Source organism: Halichoerus grypus, chromosome 14, assembly GCF_964656455.1.
Source record: "Halichoerus grypus chromosome 14, mHalGry1.hap1.1, whole genome shotgun sequence".
Lineage (NCBI taxonomy): Eukaryota > Metazoa > Chordata > Mammalia > Carnivora > Phocidae > Halichoerus > Halichoerus grypus.
Genome location: NC_135725.1, coordinates 92,373,316 through 92,390,942, shown reverse-complemented (window position 1 = coordinate 92,390,942; position 17,627 = coordinate 92,373,316). Strand labels below are relative to the sequence as shown.

The 17,627-nt window shown below is 63.6% G+C and overlaps 1 protein-coding gene across 4 annotated transcripts in view; it reads left to right on the top strand.

The window, feature by feature from the left end:
* The window catches only part of NACC2 (NACC family member 2), a 68,505-nt gene extending 53,574 nt beyond the window's left edge, over positions 1-14,931 (top strand). For all 4 annotated transcript variants that reach the window (XM_078062013.1, XM_078062012.1, XM_036092126.2 and 1 more), the window contains 4 exons: positions 6,221-6,385; positions 8,247-8,352; positions 8,742-8,839; positions 10,144-14,931. In XM_078062013.1, coding sequence (XP_077918139.1) covers positions 6,221-6,385; positions 8,247-8,352; positions 8,742-8,839; positions 10,144-10,652 — 878 coding nt within the window. In that variant the 3' untranslated portion in view covers positions 10,653-14,931. The remainder of the gene's footprint in view (positions 1-6,220; positions 6,386-8,246; positions 8,353-8,741; positions 8,840-10,143) is intronic.
* Positions 14,932-17,627: the final 2,696 nt, after the last annotated feature.

Here is a 17,627-nt window from a genome sequence, read left to right as displayed (position 1 = left end):
CCGTGATCTGTCCAGTCGTGTGCGGGGGATGGGGAGGCTGCTTGTATCTTGAGGCCGGGACCAGACGAGCCCCGGGAACTGACAGAGGGATGGAGGTCAGGTTGGCAGTGAGAGCGGCCCCTGGGTTTGCTGGGACTCCGGTTGGGGACTTCATGGGGTCTCCCAGGGCCAGACCAGGTGCTGGACACAAAAACAGCAGAGCCCGTGGGGTCTGAGGACAGGCAGCATCGTGGCAGGTTTGACTGGGACGGGCTGAGTTGGACGGGGAGCCGCCCAGAGGCGGTTTCGGATGTTCCGAGCTGGAGCCAGAGGGGCCGCGGCCCGGGGCTGCGCCGGGTGCTGTCCGGGGCTGAGCTATCACGTGCCGCAGTGGAGGGCATGGGGACCCAGAGGCCCGCCGCGTCCCTTTCTGCCTGGGCTCCCAGGGGCCCCGGGCGGCGGTGTGTGCACACACGTCCTCCCCACTCCCAGGCCTCACGTCTGTTCCCGTTTGTATTTATTTCTTCTGGGCTTTCACTCCCGGACTGGTGGCTTTGGGCACCGCGTTGTCATATCTGACTGGTTCCGAGAGGCCTCTGCCCTGGCCCTTGCGCGTCCACGAGATGGGGTGCATCTTGCCGTCCGTGGGGGACGTGGCTACACGGGTGGTACCTGCGCCTCTCCCCCCGGAAGAGCAGCCTCGGTGATGACGCCCGGCCCCCTGGTGCCCCCCCCCGCCCCCCCCCGGGCCCAAGTGCGCCTTTGGGAACCGCCACCTGCCCTGTTCCCGGGACGCTGACCCAGCTGTGGGCATGGCCCTCTCAGAGCCGCTGGTCTGGTTGGTGCTGAGCCGGCAGATGCAGAGTGGGGGGGAGACCTTTGTGAGGGGAGGCCGCCTGGGGCTGAGCAGGAAGGGACAGGGCAGGGCGGGAGGGCAGCCCGCGCGCGGGGGTGGTGTGGCGAGTGTTCGCCATCCAGAGTAGCCCGGTCACCCCTCCACGCTGCTCCCGATAGTCACCCAGCCCCGCGCCGTCCCCTGGCAATCACTGATCTGTTCTCTGTCCCCAGAGTTCTGTCTTTGGGGCCCTGTCCTGCAAAGGGGTGACCCAGCGCCTAACCCTGTGAGACTGGCCCCTTCCGTCCCACGGCGAGTCTGAGGCTCACCTGCGCGGTGCGGCAGCTGCAGCAGTCCTTCTGGATGGCCCGCCCTGCGGGCGCTCGGCGGTATGTGGGCATTGGGCTGTCTCCAGGCTGGGGCACGTGTGAGCGGAGCAGGTGTGAGCGCCCGTGCGGACTGTCTCCGTGTCTCCTTGCTCCCGGGTGAGTACCTCGGATGGGACCGCCGGCTCCCTGGGAAGCCGCTCAGCCGTGTCCCAGTGTGCGTGCCCGCCGGCCGGGGCCCCGCACCCTGCTGTTCCGCACCCTGCGCTGCCCAGCGTGCCCGGGCTCTGCGAGCTCAGCCGCTCCGTAGGTGTGAGGTGGGGTCTCTGTGCGGTTTTATGTGCTGTTTTCTAATGGCTGATGATGTGGAGCATCTTTTCATGTGCTAATTTGCCATCTGTACATTCTTTGGCCAAGTGTCTGTTCAGATCTTTTGCCCATTTTAAAAACTGAGTTGTCCATTTTCTTGCTGTTGCGTTTTGAGAGTTCACGCTAGATTTCCAGGACAAGTCCTGGGTCAGATGTGTGGTCTGCGGACCACTCCCTCCGGTCTGGGGAGGGCCTGTCTGTCCGTCGTTCACAGACCGGAGGTTTTCGTTTTCATGAAGTCGGTTAATCGAGTCTTTCATGGGTGATGCTTTTGGGGTCGTGTCTAAGCTTTTAGCTGAACCCAAGATCACAGAGATTTTCTTCCAAAAGTTTTATGCTTCTTGTGTCTTACGTTAGGTCTGTGATCCATTTCTACTCATTTTTGGGTAAGGTGTGAGGTTTAGATCGAGGGTGGTTTTGTGGTTTTGCTTTTGTGGTTTGCCCATGCACAGCCCGTTTCTGGGCACCACGTGTTGGAACAGCTGTCCCTTCCCCCGCCGTGGTGAGTGACCCTTTGTCACAAAGCAGCTGAGTGTGTTTGTGCGGGTCTGTCTCCGGGCTGTGGACAGGGTGTCCCTCTGCTTGCCCACACGAACCTCGCGGGCTTGGTTACGGTCATTTTACAGTAAGTCAGAAGTGGACGGTGTGATTTAGCGTTTTTCTTTCCATTTAGCTGTAAGTTGTATTTTCCTATATAATCACGGACAAGGGGCTCCTTTTCTTAATCTGCCATTTTGACAAACAGTGTATACTCTTGTAGGGTGGGAGTACCCTTCTCTGTCCCCCCACCTCCCCACCCGACCTCAGTGGAGCTCCGTCACCTGCTGGCAGCCACTTGCACTAGTGGGGGCTCCCTACCGAGGGTGGGGGCTGCCTGTGCCGTCTCTGAGTGCATCTGGGGACAGGAACAGAGTCCACTCCTGGGGCCCCATGACACGCCAGCATCCTGTGGGCTGCGGGCTTGGTATGTTTTGCTTGGGGAGAGGGCCCAGCGCTTTTTCTCGATCCTTAGTCAGTGAGCCACAGGAGGTTGAAAAAGTACAGGAGTGGAGGCCAGTGGCCCTCCCGGGGTCCCTCCAGACCTGCCTCACCCACCCTGCCCTCCATTGTATTGAGATTGAGCTGGCGGACGTCACCACGTAGACTGTAAGATGAGGACCACGTAGCGTTGGGTAAGGGCAAGTGTCTCCCACAGATGCCATTCGTCTCTTTCAAGAGAATGGTTCTGTTGCACTGGAATATACACAACTAGGATTTCCCATCATAGCTGGTTTTGGGGGCGCCGTCCAGGGGCGTCAAGCATGCTCGCACTGCTATCCTGTCGTGCCCTCATCTGCCTCCAGGACTCTCCATCTTCCTGACCCGAACTCTGTCCCGTTACACACTGACCTCCGCTCCCGCTGTCTGTCCCTGCGGACAGACCAGCAGCATCTGACGGGATCTGTCTTCTGTGCTGGGCTCACCTCTCTCATCATGATGTCACGAAGGCCCCGTCCTTCCTTGGCTGGACTCCCGCAGCGTCACCAAGTCAGGGAGCACTTGGGTCCCTTCTTGGTGCCCAGAGTTCCCCGCAGGGTCCATCCTCGCGTCCGGTTATAGCTCTCTTTGTGCATGATCTGAGGGTCACTGCCTGTCCTTGGTCGCTGCTTCCCTTTTGGCCCAGATCAGCTACTGTTCCAGATCATTCCGCAGAGGCCCTTTCGACCGTGACTCACCTTTCCTGCACTGATTACTCACCTCTTGGTACAAATAGCTAATCGCTCTTTCATGTGCTCCTCTCCAAATTCCACGGTGCCAAAATATTTGGAGCCCACAGTCCTGGAAGCCGGTTAAAAACGGGGCCGTTGATGGGGAAGGGAGCCCTGGTGCCTCAGTGCGATCCGCGGGGCGGCTGCCGTGTCCCTGCCCACAGCCCACCGAGGGGCCTCCCAGCACGCCTGCAGCCCGGCGCCCGAACGCCCGCCCCAGAGCCACAGGGATGCACGGGGGGGTTGTGCCCCCGGCCCCCATGCCCCCCGCATGCTCTCCCAGGTCTCCAGAACCTGGTTGTAAGCCATCCCCTCTGCTCCCTGGAAGGAGGAGCCCTTGACGCTCAGCTGTGGGCTGCAGCGGCGGCAGCAGGAGATTTGGGGCCCGGGGAAGGGGCGGGGAAGGGATTCGGAGCACCTTTCCAGATGAGCCACCACTCGGGTTCGGGTATTTTTAGCTGGCGCAGTATCCGGCGCTCGGCAGAGCAGAAATAGAAGAGGCTCTTTTGGATGTTCTGGATCTGCCGGTCTCTGGCTCTCGGGAGCCGGGCTGGGGGGCTGGGGGGCAGGCGCACGGACCGCAAACAACTTCTGCTGTTGAGAGAAACACGGCAGGACGCGTTGTGGATGGCGTGACTTCTGCTGGTGAGCGCTCTTTATGTAAATGCCACGCGTCTGCGTGTGTAATCACAGCCGGCCGTGGGGGGGCGGGGGCGGGTAATTATGTTTTAAAATATCATCCGGGTTGTTTTTGCTGTGCTCCCTGAGCCCCCGGGTATTCCAGGTTTGGAAGATTCTCTGTTGCTCTCCGCTGATCCGCCCCCGCCTGCGTGCCCCACACACACACCTGGTGGGAGGTGTCGCCCGACCCCCAGAGCGGCCCAATGCCCTCTGACCTGTGTCCTGGTCTGGGGCGGGCTGCCTGGAGCGGCAGGCCCACCTCAGCCCTGAGCCCAGCTGCCTGCCTTCTCCAGAGAGGCCCGCCCGTGGTGTTCAGGATGCCGGCCCCGCAGGGGCTGGGCGGCCGCCACCACTCCCCTCCGGGAGCTTGAGGCTGCTCCAGGTTCTGGAGCCCTGGGGGTGTGGAGGGTCTGCCCAGGACCCTTCCTTGCCATCCTCCCTCCCGAAGCCCCTTCGCGGCAGCCCCTATATGGCTTCCCCAGGTCCTTGGCCCAGCCCAGCCTGGCCCCTTCCACCTCAGTGTCCACAGGAGCTGAATCTTCCTGTGACCAGTGAGGGGGCAGTGGGTCACAGTGCGGAGGGGACAGGACCCCTGGCCCAGCCTGAGCCTGATGGCAGGCAGGTTCCCGTGGCCAGGCCAGGCCTGGAGGGCAGGTCAGAGGGTGGGGTCCTCAGGGCGGGGAGAGGAGAGGGGGCGGCGGCCACCTCCACGTCCACAGCCTGCTGCCCTCATGCTCCCGTGTGGTGCAGGACCGTCAGAGGGGGCCCCCCCCCGGAGCTGCAGGTGTGGCGGGGGGCCAGGCTCTACTGCTGGCAGGTGTTTATGCAGCGGTCTCCAGGCGCCGTGGAGGGGGGCTGCTGTGAGCCCTCAGGCTGGGCGCACACACACAGCCTGTTCCGCTCTGAGCCTACGCTCTGTCCGGAGAGGGGCCGCTCCACCTGGTCAGACCGCGGGCCCAGCCCCCTCACACAGGCCACTGCCTCGTCTGCAGGCCTCGGTCTGGTGCACACCTCCTCCCAGGAGCCTCCTGGGCCCTCACAGCTGGTCTCCAGGTCTGGGTGGCATCCCTCCCCTGCCTTCTTCCATTCGCTTACTCACTCTGGTCCTCCCTGCCGGGGTTAGGACCAGGTGGGCAGGGAGGGCGAACGGAGGGTGGGTACGCAGCAGTCCCGCCCACCGTGGAGAGTGGGCATGGAGCGGGTCTGACCCGGGCCTGGGTGGGCAGGGAGGGCGAACAGAGGGTGGGTACGGAGCAGTCCAGCCCACCGTGGAGAGTGGGCATGGAGTGGGTCTGACCTGGGCCTGGGTGGGCAGGGAGGGCGAACAGAGGGTGGGTACGCAACAGTCCCGCCCACCGTGGAGAGTGGGCATGGAGCGGGTCTGAGCCGGGCCTGGGTGGGCAGGGAGGGCGAACGGAGGGTGGGTACGCAGCAGTCCCGCCCACCGTGGAGAGTGGGCATGGAGCGGGTCCGACCCGGGCCTGGGTGGGCAGGGAGGGCGAACGGAGGGTGGGTACGCAACAGTCCCGCCCACCGTGGAGAGTGGGCATGGAGCGGGTCTGACCTGGGCCTGGGTGGGCAGGGAGGGCGAACAGAGGGTGGGTACGCAGCAGTCCCGCCCACCGTGGAGAGTGGGCATGGAGCGGGTCTGAGCCGGGCCTGGGTGGGCAGGGAGGGCGAACGGAGGGTGGGTACGCAGCAGTCCCGCCCACCGTGGAGAGTGGGCATGGAGCGGGTCTGAGCCGGGCCTGGGTGGGCAGGGAGGGCGAACGGAGGGTGGGTACGCAGCAGTCCCGCCCACCGTGGAGAGTGGGCATGGAGCGGGTCTGAGCCGGGCCTGGGTGGGCAGGGAGGGCGAACGGAGGGTGGGTACGCAGCAGTCCCGCCCACCGTGGAGAGTGGGCATGGAGCGGGTCTGAGCCGGGCCTGGGTGGGCAGGGAGGGCGAACGGAGGGTGGGTACGCAGCAGTCCCGCCCACCGTGGAGAGTGGGCATGGAGCGGGTCTGAGCCGGGCCTGGGTGGGCAGGGAGGGCGAACGGAGGGTGGGTACGCAGCAGTCCCGCCCACCGTGGAGAGTGGGCATGGAGCGGGTCTGACCCGGGCCTGGGTGGGCAGGGAGGGCGAAAGGAGGGTGGGTACGCAGCAGTCCCGCCCACCGTGGAGAGTGGGCATGGAGCGGGTCCGACCCGGGCCTGGGTGGGCAGGGAGGGCGTTCTCGATTCCCGGCCCTGCCCTGGCCCGGCCTGAGAAGGCCCCTAACCAGGTCGGTGTATGTCCACAGTGCAGGAGAAGCCGGAGCCCGTGCCGCTGGAGAGCCGCTCCTGTGTCCTCATCCGCCGCGACCTTGTGGCGCTGCCCGCCAGCCTCATCAGCCAGATCGGGTACCGCTGCCACCCCAAGCTCTACTCGGAAGGGGACCCCGGGGAGAAGCTGGAGCTGGTCGCAGGTGAAGGGCCCTCCCGCCCTCTCTTGTATGCACATGCCCTCGGGTTTCCCTTCGGAGCGGCAAACAATGTACTCATCACCAATCGGTCAAAAAAAAAAAAAAAGAACATCTTAAATTTCCTCTAGTTTCCTTTTAGAAGAATGTGTCATTAAGAGGAGTTATTCAATTGAATTAATTTAGCATTTTAATTGAATCCCTTGGGCTGGCCTCGCATCTGATTGGCAGGGGCTGCAATCACGATTGTGCTTTAATAGGTGGCAGAGAAAACCACATCGAGCCCAGCGTGCTGGTCCCCCTCCCCCAGCCCCCAGACTGCCCCCCCGGCAGCGTTGACGGGTAACCACCCGAGGTTCCAAGTGCAGCTCCGAGGCGGAAACGGAGTTCTGTGAAGACAAACGGCACCCGTTAGGGCCGCGTGCCTTTGTTAGAAAGACTCCTCTTCCCAGTGGGGCTCCGCTTGGCCTCACAGCTCCTGGGGCCGTTTTCCAGGAGTGTCCTCCCGGGGCCACCGGGGGGGCCCAAACGGGCTGGCCAGGACCCACGGGCACCGTCCCTCCTCCTCAGTGCTGGCGCGCACCCGCTCCGAGCCTCTGGGTCCCCCCGGTCCTGTTTGGTACTCCTCATCGCCGCACCCGGGGCAGCACTATGGGGTTCTGCCTGACCGTCCCCTCTGCTGGGAGGTCTCAGAGGGCGGCGGCAGAGCAGGCCAGAGAGGGGTGGCTTGGCTCTGCAGCTAACCAGAGAGCAGCCGGGCCTGAGAGGGGTGGGGCACACCTGTCCGCCAGGGTTTGGGGTTGGGAGGGGCGAGGGCTGACCACCTTCCCTGGCCAGGCCCCATGGTGCCCCAGCCCCCGTTCCAGAGTCCCTACAACAAGGGGGTGTGCAGCCCATGTGGCCCACGGTGACCTGCTCTGCTGTTGGCTTGGAGCCTCTGCAGACGGGAGATGGGCGGACGGGGGCCCTCGGGGACACTTGGCACGCTACGGCCGAGCTCGGTGACCCGACGCCCCGGTGGTGGTCTCCGTCCAGAGCCCCGAGGCCGCCGATCCAGGCCCCCTCAGGCTAGAGCACCTCCGCGTACCTTCCTTCCACCCTGCTCCCTCCTTGTCTTTTTTCCCAACAAGATCCAGTATGGGATCTGTGACATGGGGGTCCTAGGGGAAGGCCTGAAGGGGGTGGTGGGAGTCCCGAGGACCCCGCAGGTGCGTGCCCTTTGGTGTCTTCTCGTCCAGAGTCGGGGGCACTGTCCCACGCATGCGTCCGTTCCTTTTCCCATGAGCACCGTCTGGTCCGACAGAGGCCGCTCCACGTTCTCAGTGGGCTCCGGCCTTGGTGCTCCCGGGCCCTGCTGGGCACCCGGGCCTTGCCAGTCTTCTTCGGGGTAAACAGCATTGCGTGGGCTCGCTGACCACACCCCTGCCCTGTGGCTGGCTGCACCCTCCCCCCACACGCACTGGGCGGGGTGACCTCCCTAATCCCAGCTCCCCGGCACTGCCTGAGGTGCTTTGGTTTGGGGAAGGGATGGAGAGATGAGTTTCCCAAACCGAGGGCCGAGCAGGGGATTCCCTTGAGGCTGGAAGGGTGATTTGGAGACAGTGCTCTGAGGCATGTGACCCAGGCCGCCTCCTCCAGGTGGCAGGGCGTCAGCACAGCGAGGAAAGCCTGGAGCGATGGTCCCCAGTCTGTGGGGTCCCAGGCCCCGGGGGCGAGTGCTGCACTCAGCAGTCAGGGCGGCCTTGCGCTGCTCCCATGCTGCCCAGCACCCCCCGGCCCGCGGTGCACCTGTTCTGGCCCCAGCGGCCCCTGGGAAGGTCATGGCCCTGGGTTGTGGGTCACAACCTCTCCTGTCTGGTGGTCACAGGCTCCGGGGTCTACATCACGCGCGGCCAGCTGATGAACTGCCACCTCTGTGCAGGGGTGAAGCACAAGGTCCTGCTGCGGCGGCTCCTCGCCACGTTCTTTGACAGGTGGGTCCCTGGGCCGGTGCGGAAGCTTCTAGGGTCCCCTCTGGCAACTAGCTCACGGCGGCCTCACCTTCGTGGCCCCCCACCTTCCTGATGTCCTGCCACGGTGTCAGCCCGAGGACTGTGAGGCTGTGCGGGGGGCACACCCACCCAGACAGGGCCCGGCTCTCCTGGACACCCCCCTCCCCCCGCCCCTGTAAAACGAAGAGCCACATGGATTCATGGTGGGCCGGAGGAGCCCCGTCCCCAAGGGGCTTTGCGTCCCTCCCGTCTCTGGAGGGTGGTACCGACCCCTGGAAATGAACAGCAGTGCCAGGGGCGGCTCGGTGGGCAGATGCCATCCTGCGGCGCCTCTGGCCAGTGGCCTCACTGCCCCCCCCTTCCCCCGCCAGGAACACTCTGGCCAACAGCTGTGGAACCGGCATCCGCTCCTCCACCAGCGACCCAAGCCGCAAGCCTCTGGACAGCCGGGTTCTGAACGCTGTGAAACGTGAGTGCTCCGGGGTCCCCTGGGTGGGCTGGAGGGGCTGCCCGGGTCCCCTGGGGCTGGGGACGGCGGCCTCTCCGTGGCGCCACGCCGGCCCCACAGGGCTGGGGAGGGAGAGAGAAAAGAGCAGCTCTCAGGAGCCAGGTCTCGAGGTGTTAACGTTCTTGGTAGGTTTCCAAGCATGATGGATTCAGCTGCGTGCGAAACTATTTTAATATGTGAAATAGATCTAATTTTCCTTTTTGAACAAAACCCCTTATTTACATTTCGAGGTTATTTTGAGCCTTTGCCATCTGCTCGCCGACTTCTGCCTCCCGCTCCCGGGTGCGTGGGGGCGGAGCCCGGTCCGTCTCCGCAGCCCACGGCTGCCCCTGGTCCCAGCTCCCCCCACCCCCCCAACCCCCCGCCCCGGGATGGGGAGGGGCCTGCCGTCCGGCGCAGACCACCCCGGCCACCAGCGGGCCCTCCCACGGCGGTCGGCACACGAAACACCGTCTTGCTTCCTTGCTTGGAAAACATGTCTCGTGAGACTAATTCTGTCTTAGAGCAAAGAGGGGCCTTTGTGGTCGGTAATTATGGTCCCAAAGCTGGTGTGCCGGCTGGGCTCCGGGAAGAGGCGGGGGGTGTGCGGCGATGCTGGTGTGAGGGGCCCGCCCCGGGGACCTGTGTCCGGCCCCCAGGCTGCTTGCAGAGCTGGGTCCTGTGGCTCCCGGTGGAGGGGAAGGAGGGGAATGCTGGGGTGCTGATAGGCCCCGCTGCCGCTTCCTCCTGGCTGGGCGCTGGGCCCAGGACAGGTGTGGACCGGCTCCCGCCGCGCTCCTCATCCAGCCTGTGTGGAGAGCCTCTGATGAGGGCCCCGGAGAGGCCCAAGCTTCAGGGTGGGCAGGTGCCCGGGGCTGCCTGACTTCGGGGCCCTGCCCCGACGGCCCTTCTGGTCAGAGCAGCGTCCTCGAGCAGGCTTGTCTCCGCAGGCCCTGGGACCCAAGGTGGGTGGGACAGAGAAAGTGAGGCCCAGAGATGCCAGGGACCTGCCCAAGGCCACACAGCCAGCCAGTGCGCGGGGAGGCCCACAGCCCTGTGCCGACGCTGCCTGTCCCTCCTCCCCTGGACATTCCGGCCAGAGGCTGTCCCGAGGGAACAGGGCAGGGCCCCTGGGACGACCACTGGTCTGCAAGCTGAGGCCAGCAAGGACCTGGGTGGCGACGCGGCCTGCGGTGCCAGTGGGCAGCAGGGTGGAGGGCAGTGCGGAGGCCCCGGCCCGGGCCCCCGGGTCGCTGACGGCCGCCCCCCGCGCCCTCTGCTTGCAGTGTACTGTCAGAACTTTGCCCCCAGCTTCAAGGAGAGCGAGATGAACGTCATCGCGGCAGACATGTGCACCAACGCGCGCCGCGTCCGCAAGCGCTGGCTGCCCAAGATCAAGTCCATGCTGCCCGAGGGCGTGGAGATGTACCGCACGGTCATGGGCTCCTCGGCCGCCGGCGTGCCCCTCGACCCCGACTTCCCGCCCGCCGCGGCGCAGGTGTTCGAGCAGCGCATCTACGCCGAGCGGCGGGGCGACGCCGCCACCATCGTGGCTCTGAGGACTGACGCCGTGAACGTCGACCTGAGCGCCGCCGCCAACCCCAGCTTCGACGCGGGCGAGGAGGCAGACGGGGCCGGCTCGGTCATCCAGGAGGTGGCCGCGCCCGAGCCGCCGCCGCCCGCGGCCGCGCAGAGCCCCCCGGCGCCCTTCGAGCAGGGCAGCGCCAGCTCCAGCCGGCCGCAGACGCCCGCGGCGCCCCGGAGACAGGAGGCGTCCTACGCGGGGACCTTGTAGAGGAGCCGCCGGGAGCCTCGCGGGACCGGTACTAAAGCTGCTTGCATGCGTTACTAATACAAACAAATGTGATCAAGCCACTTACCTACGGGACTGCTACTGTTGCCTGACAAAAATGTGATTTTTATCCTGCTTGTATTTAAAGTTTATGAAGGAAACAAATGCATTCGTTATACCGTAAAGGGTTAGTCCGCTGGTGACCTAGTTGTGAGGACGGTCCCAGGGCTCCTTCGGATATCTGCGAGGTTCGTCTCCGGGCTGTGGGCCCCGAGCCCGCTCTGGGAGGGGCGAGAGCCCGCGGCGTGGGGCGCGCGTCTCCCAACACTCGCTGCTCGTCGGGGGGACCCCGCCCGCCCCTCTGGGGCCGGGGGCCAAACTCCTCTTGTTTTCCCTTCTTCCTGAGACTCGGGGCTCAGGCCTGCCGGGTCCCCCGCGTGCATGGGGTGCGGGAACGCGTGTGTGAGTGTGCGCGTGTGTGTGCGCGTGGGGGGGGCAGCGGTGTGGGGGCAGCAGAGGGGAGGGAGAGGAGGTGCCCCTCCGTCCTCCTGCCCCGCGCCCGTGGGCCCTCCCGGCCCCCTCAGCTCCACGGCCCCGGGGCCCGCCGGCTCTACCTGGCCGCCCGCCGTCCTGTGGTGCAGCCCCACCGCCCTCAGCCATGTTGGGATTACGTTTGTTTGTTTGTTTTTGTCTTAATTCAGATCTATTTCATGTATGGTTTGAAAACTTTCAGACCCAAAAGAGCAAAAAATTAGGGAGGATTTGGTGTCCCTGCCCTCAACCCACTATGCTTTGGGCCGGGTCATCTGTGTACCGCGTCCCGCCCAGCCCTGGCCCAGGTCCCACGCGCCTCCTGTTGGGAGCGGGGGTGGGGGGTCCCAGGGAGACACAGCCAGGGTGTGTGGCGGAGGAGGGGCTGGGGGCCCCGCCTGGCCAGGCTGGGCTGGGGCGGGTCCCCCGTACTGTGCTGAAAACTTTGGGGCCGGGTGGGCGGGCGGTGGGCATGGGCCAGGCTGCGGGGCAGTTTGCAGGAGGAACCCGGGAGCAGCAGGGTGGAGGTTCTGGAATGCGTGCGGCAGGGTGCAGTAAGGAGGGGCCCTAGAAATTGTTGGCTTGTTTGAGGCTGGAAGGCTCACGTTGAAGTTCAGTTGCTGTTTTTTGGTGAGCGAGGGCACGGGTTGTGCGCACACGTGGCCACTGGTCCGGGGGCTTCCTTCATCCTGAGCCCCAGGCAGTCTGGTCCCGGGGAGACCAGACACCCCTCCATTCCCGGACGTGAGGGGGTCTGTTGGTCCCCCTCCTCAGCACTCTGCCACCCCTGACCAGGTGCAGAGCAAGCCCACCACACCCCCTGTGTGCACGGGGCCGAGCAGGTGTGGCTCAGCCTCCCTGTGACCCACAAAGCTGAGCCTCCCCCGGCTGCAGGCAACCTTGGGGGGCTTAGGCATCTTTCCACTCAGGTTCCTCCTGACTGCTGCCCTGTGTGGAGAGGCTTTGGGGGAGACCCGGGCTGGGCGTGGAGCCTCCAGGCCTCCTCCAGCCAGGCCAAACATGTGCCTGCCCTCCAGAAAGATCTGATGGCTCCCAGGAAGGCGTGGGGAGACCTTGGGCAGGCCCGTGGGGAGCTCATTTCAGCCCCTGTGCCCAAGGGCAGGGGGGTCTGGGCCTGAAGAGACTGCACTCCTGCTAGGGCTCCGAACTAACCACCTGGCCTAGAGGTGAGCCTCTCTCTCTCTCCCCGCCTCTTTCTCCCCTGACCTGGGCCCAGGTGGGCTTGGAGCTGCATGGGCCTGGGGCCCCAGGCCACTCAGGACCTAACCCTCTTGGAACTGAGAGGCCAAGCCCCAGCATCCTCAGGCGGCCACTGGGGGGTGGAGGTGAGGATGGGGAGGGTTGACCCCCGTCCCCCTCTGCAGCTTCCCTTCCTGACCCCAACGTGCACTTTAATTTGACCATCCCTGAGGACCCCGGGGAGACGGCTGGCCTGTCCTGGCCGTCAGCAGAAGGGCTTGCGCGCTCGCTCTCCCTCTCCCCCTCTCTTTCTCCTCCACTCCAGAGTGGGAGCGGCCCCCGACCTGAGGCCAGGACACGAAGGGGTGCCCTTGGCCCGGCGGCGGCGGCGGCGGCGCCCACACAGAGAAGGCCTGACCGCTGCTCAGGCCAGCACAATGTCCCGTGACCTCTGTCCCTTAATCGTTTATAACCGCCGTCTGTTTTGTTGTTCTGGGTAAGGAAGGCAAGAGCTATACGTGAAACTTTAATACTTCAATGTGAATGGGTTCTGAGCTCCCCCTGAGCCCCGGGCGGGCCAGGCCGAGCGTTTTGCACTAATGTGTCCCGCGGTGGACGTGGGTCCGGAGCGTTTGCAGACGGGCATGGCCGATGATTGTATCTGCCGGGGCGCTCCCTCCGCGTCCTGAATGTTCCGCGGGGCGGGCAGCGGCGGGCCTGGGCTCGGAGGGGCCTTCCAGAGTGCCTTAGCATCTTCTGATCATTTTTCCCAAGGAAAACCAATTAAGAAAACCGGACCCTCCCCCTCCTCTGTTTACAAGACGACTAATTCCTGTCCTGTGAGCGTGATCCTGACTCACCCAGACCCTGTAGACCGAGAGACAAGCCACTCAGTATTTATGACATGTCTGCACCTTTATTCCCGAGCTTGACTATTAGCAATACGCATACACTATGTAGTCTATTATAGAGCTAAGTTAGACCCGCGCCGTTTTGAGGAGGAGAGAAGGGACTGGACCCCGTCGGAGTGGACGTGGCGGGCAGCCGGTCGGGCCCCCATCCTCACCCGCCCTCCCCGGCGGATGGGCTGTGCTGAAGGAGGCAGCTGGGACGGAGTGCAAAAGGTCCAGAAGCAGGGACGGGGGGATGACGGATACTGTGAGCTGGCGGGGCCGCCCGGCCGGTGCGCCTCGGTACTTGAATTCTGTCTTGTGTTCTGCACTGTGTCTGCTCTCACCCAGAGTTCTCTGTGGTTGCTTAACTTTGCGTTGGATTCGATAGTCTTGCCTTGCCCCCTGAACGTGGCCGTGGCTGTGGATGAGCGGCGGGGGGGAGAGACCGTCCCGGGAGCAGCCCGGCTGCTGTCTCCTTGGGGGAAGCTCGTTCTGGGGCGGTTGTGTTTGGAGCTGGGAGGGACGCAGAGGGGGAAGGGAGTGGCGGGAGCGGGGGCGGGGACTCTGGGGTGCCCGGCCCTGACCTGTTCCCCTTTAACGGCGGAACGTTCTAGTGCCAGCCCAGTGCCACCCCCAGCCACTTACTGCTTAGATTCGCCTCAGATGGGTCATATTTATGGAAGTATCTTGATGCCGGTGGAAGGAGGCTGATGGCCCATTAACCAACCGAAAACTGCGAGAAAACCTCTGCCTCTGCCGGCAGTAAATCCTAAACACAGAATCGAGAGTTCAGAGCTGTCTTGAGCTTTAACTACTGTTTCAGAACGTTGCTGATGCATAAATTTGTCATTATGTCAGGAAGCTCCGAGCGTGTCACCCGCCACCGGCCGGAGATCGTTAGGGCTTGGTACAAGATGTTTCTAATGTGGCAAAGGTTTTGGGTTTTGTTTGTTTGTTTTGTTTCATTTCTTTGGAAAAAAAAAAAACGAAAAGGAAAATTATGCAGAATCTAAAGCATTCAGATTGGACAACCTGCTTGAATTCTGATCAACCCCTTCATTGTTAGCGTTTTGCACATGATTGTAATTTTTATGTCAAAAGAAGCCAAAACTTGCAATACTATTTTTAGCAGACAAAAAAAAGAACTAAGTATAAAATGTATAAATATTTTTGACTTGAACATTTGGATGGCACTGGGTGCAAACAGACCATTCATCCTTTGGACGGAATGTTTGGGAAAAAGAGCCTTTTTACAAAGAGACGGTTGATGTCCAGTCTGGTGAGGGGTGAAGTCCTACTGTAACTCACGACTGTTAAACAATAAATAAATGAATCACTGTTCCTTGTGCCGTGGAGCAGGTTTGTTTTCCTAGGACCCACCCCCCAGCCCCCTGAGCGAGCGAGTGGGCTCGTTCCAGCCCCAGCAGGTGCGTCCGCTCCTCCTCCTGCTCTTGTTGCGTTTGAGTCTCGGCTGACGCCGCACCAGTCACTCAACCTACAGAGACGCCCCCCGGCGGCCAGGAAACCCAGGGCTTCCGCGGCGTGCCGAGCCAGGTGCAGGAGGTGGAAGTCGTTGCAAACAGAAGGATGTGATCGTTAATTGTAAAGCGCTTTGTAAAATTCACATTTACAGAATAATAAAGTCAGTTCAAACCCAAGTGGCCTGCGCTTTGCTCCGTCAGTGGGACCGGGGGAGACATTGCGGAGCCAGGGGGAAAGCCGACTGTTGGGCAGGGTGACCCGGTGACTCGGGACACCCCCAGGAGCCTCCCCAGGCTTGTTGCCCACTGTCCACCCAGGGCCAGAGATCCGGCTGCGGGGGTCCAGAGCCACTGGGCCCACTTAACCTCCCCCTCCCCCAATCTTACCTTACATGGGAAGGGGGCTGGGTGCGAGGGGGCTGTCACATGCTTGTGGGAGAGCCTTGGGCTGGCCTGGGAGGGGCTCCTTTTCTTTCTATTGTCTGCAAACTGGGAAAGCCACTTCACCTGGCTCACCTGCCTGCCACCCGCCAGGTGTGAGGCTACCTCCTTCCAGTCCCCCAGCCGCCTCCTCCTGGGCCAGGTCTGCCCCCACATGGACAGAGGGGGAATTGCAAATGAACAGCAGGTCCCCCGGCCTGACCTGGAGCCCCTGGTGCGAGGTGGGTGGGTGGCATCTTCCAACCGTCTGTGGCGCCGTCCCCACCGGGCCAGCTCTGGACTGGGGTCCTCAGATTCAGGCAAGCCTGGCAGCTCACGGCCTCCTTTGTTTCTCTGCTGTGTCCACAAGAATGTCTGTGAGCTCCCCCTGAAACCTGGGCCCTGGGCGATCGAGGCTTTGCATCAGGGTGTCCCTCGGCCCTGGGTTAGGCCCCTCGCACGTGCTTCCCACACCCGGACACCTGCGTGGCGGGCTCCTGTCTTCTCAGCTGCACCGCTGGTCTCTGCCTGAGCTAAGCCATGGGTGTATTTGCTCACTTGTTTAGCGGGCTTCTCCCAAGGGTAGGGGTCTGTAGGTCTGCTTCGTGGTGACGTCCCCAGAATGGGGTCCCCTGGAACCATGGCCGGCACAGAGCAAGCACAACGTCTAAAATGAGTGGCCGTGGTTTTCAGAGGGGCCCTTGCACTGGGGAGCCCTGCATCCACGGTCCGCACATCACACTCTCTCCCCAGGAAAGCCCAAGGAGCCTGGCCCAGGAGGGGAGCTGCGTATGTGTGTCCCCAACCCGCTGCCAAGCCCAGCTCTGGCCACCGGGGCAGCACGCCACTTCTGGTCTTGTTTTCAGAGCTGTTCCCTGCCACCCCCAGCCAGCTGACCGGCGTTATCTCGGGCCTGTGCAAGGCCCTTCCCACCCACGCCTCAAAGCTGCTGGATGGGGTGGATTCCCCTGTCATCTCCCTGGGCTGGTGGAGATAGCCCACCTCTGGGCCGTGGGACACGCACGTGGGAGGCCCTGAAGCCCCCTCACGGGCCTCCAAACGCCCCACCCAGGCGGTCCAGGGCCAGCTGAGGCCCATGTGGGGTGGGAGTACCAGGAGGGTCTGGGCTTGGAACCCAGTTCTGCCTGGACCCTGTGACATGGGGTCTCTTGGTGTTTCAGGAGGAGGGACCAGGCACCTGTGAGCCAGGGCTCTGTTCCCCACCCCCCAGTCTGAGCCCCTGTCCTTCAGCTGGCCTCCCTGCCCTCGCAGTCTGGACGGAGACTGGCTGAGGCATCAGAAGCTCAGCCCCTCCTCTCAACCCTTTGTCCTGTCCTGGGAGGAGGGTGCAGAGTCAGCAGGACCAGAGGCTCTGCCCTGGAGCCCTTTGTCCTCAGCACAAAGGGTCGGACCCCTGGGGTGGGGTTGGTCCTGAGCCTGTGGAGGAAGGGCCTGCTGGTCCAAGCTGTGCGGAGGTCAGGGTGAGGGCCTGGCCAGTGCAGGGGGTGAGCAGGGAGGAGGGCGGGCCTGGGGGCTGGGGGCTCCCACTCGTCATTGACAAGCTTTGAGTGGCGTGTTCTTCACAACCCCCACTGGGTGGGCACCGTCCCTCCCTGGAGGGGAGACTGAGGCCCTGCACTGAGCAGCCGGTGCCGTGCTGGCAATGACCCCGCTAGAAGAGGGTCCCCGCCCATCCGCTGTTGCCGAGGAGGCTTGGGGCGGATCAGTCTCAGTTCTGCGTTATGTCCGTTCCATCAGGTGGCCCCAGGAGGGCCAGGTGGGTCTACTGGGAAGTGGACACAGACACTTGTCCAGGGACCACTGGGGGATCTCCATCGGGAAGGAAAGGAGAACAATGGGCAGGTGGGCAGTAGGTTAGGGCCCTGGGTCGGGAAGGGAGGGTAGGGCCGGGGAGGAGGGATGGGGTCTTAGATGCACCCAGCTCAGACATTTTGGTTACCACCCACACGGGGGATGAGCACACCGGGGACGAGCAGGAGGTGACAGTAGGTGTTTACAGAGGTCCGGCTGCCTGTGTGCCTGGTGGGGGGGGGCACGATGCCTTCCCCCCTGGGTGCTGTTTCTTGGGCTCCCCGAGGGTGCCTGTGGCCAGTGGTGAGAGCTGGGGCTGGGGCTGGGAGGGGCCCAGGAGCCTGTAAGGTCGGGGGGGGATGCATCAGGTGGCCTCAGTGGGAATACAGCCATGAGGGCGGGCTGGAAGGGACCTCTGGCCCAGGTCTGTTCTTCCCCTGTGACCCACCTCGAGGGGGCCTCCCTCAGTCAGAGGGAGGCCGTTCCGGGTGGGCCAGGGGTGTGGAGGCTGCTGTGATCCCAGGTCCCCACCCAGAACTCCCTGGGCCCCTTTCTGGGACTTTGGAATAACTAGGGGGCCTATGGAGAGAGGGGGCGGGGAGGGTAGAGGAGCCAAAGTGGGCACCGTTCTGGCCCAGCAG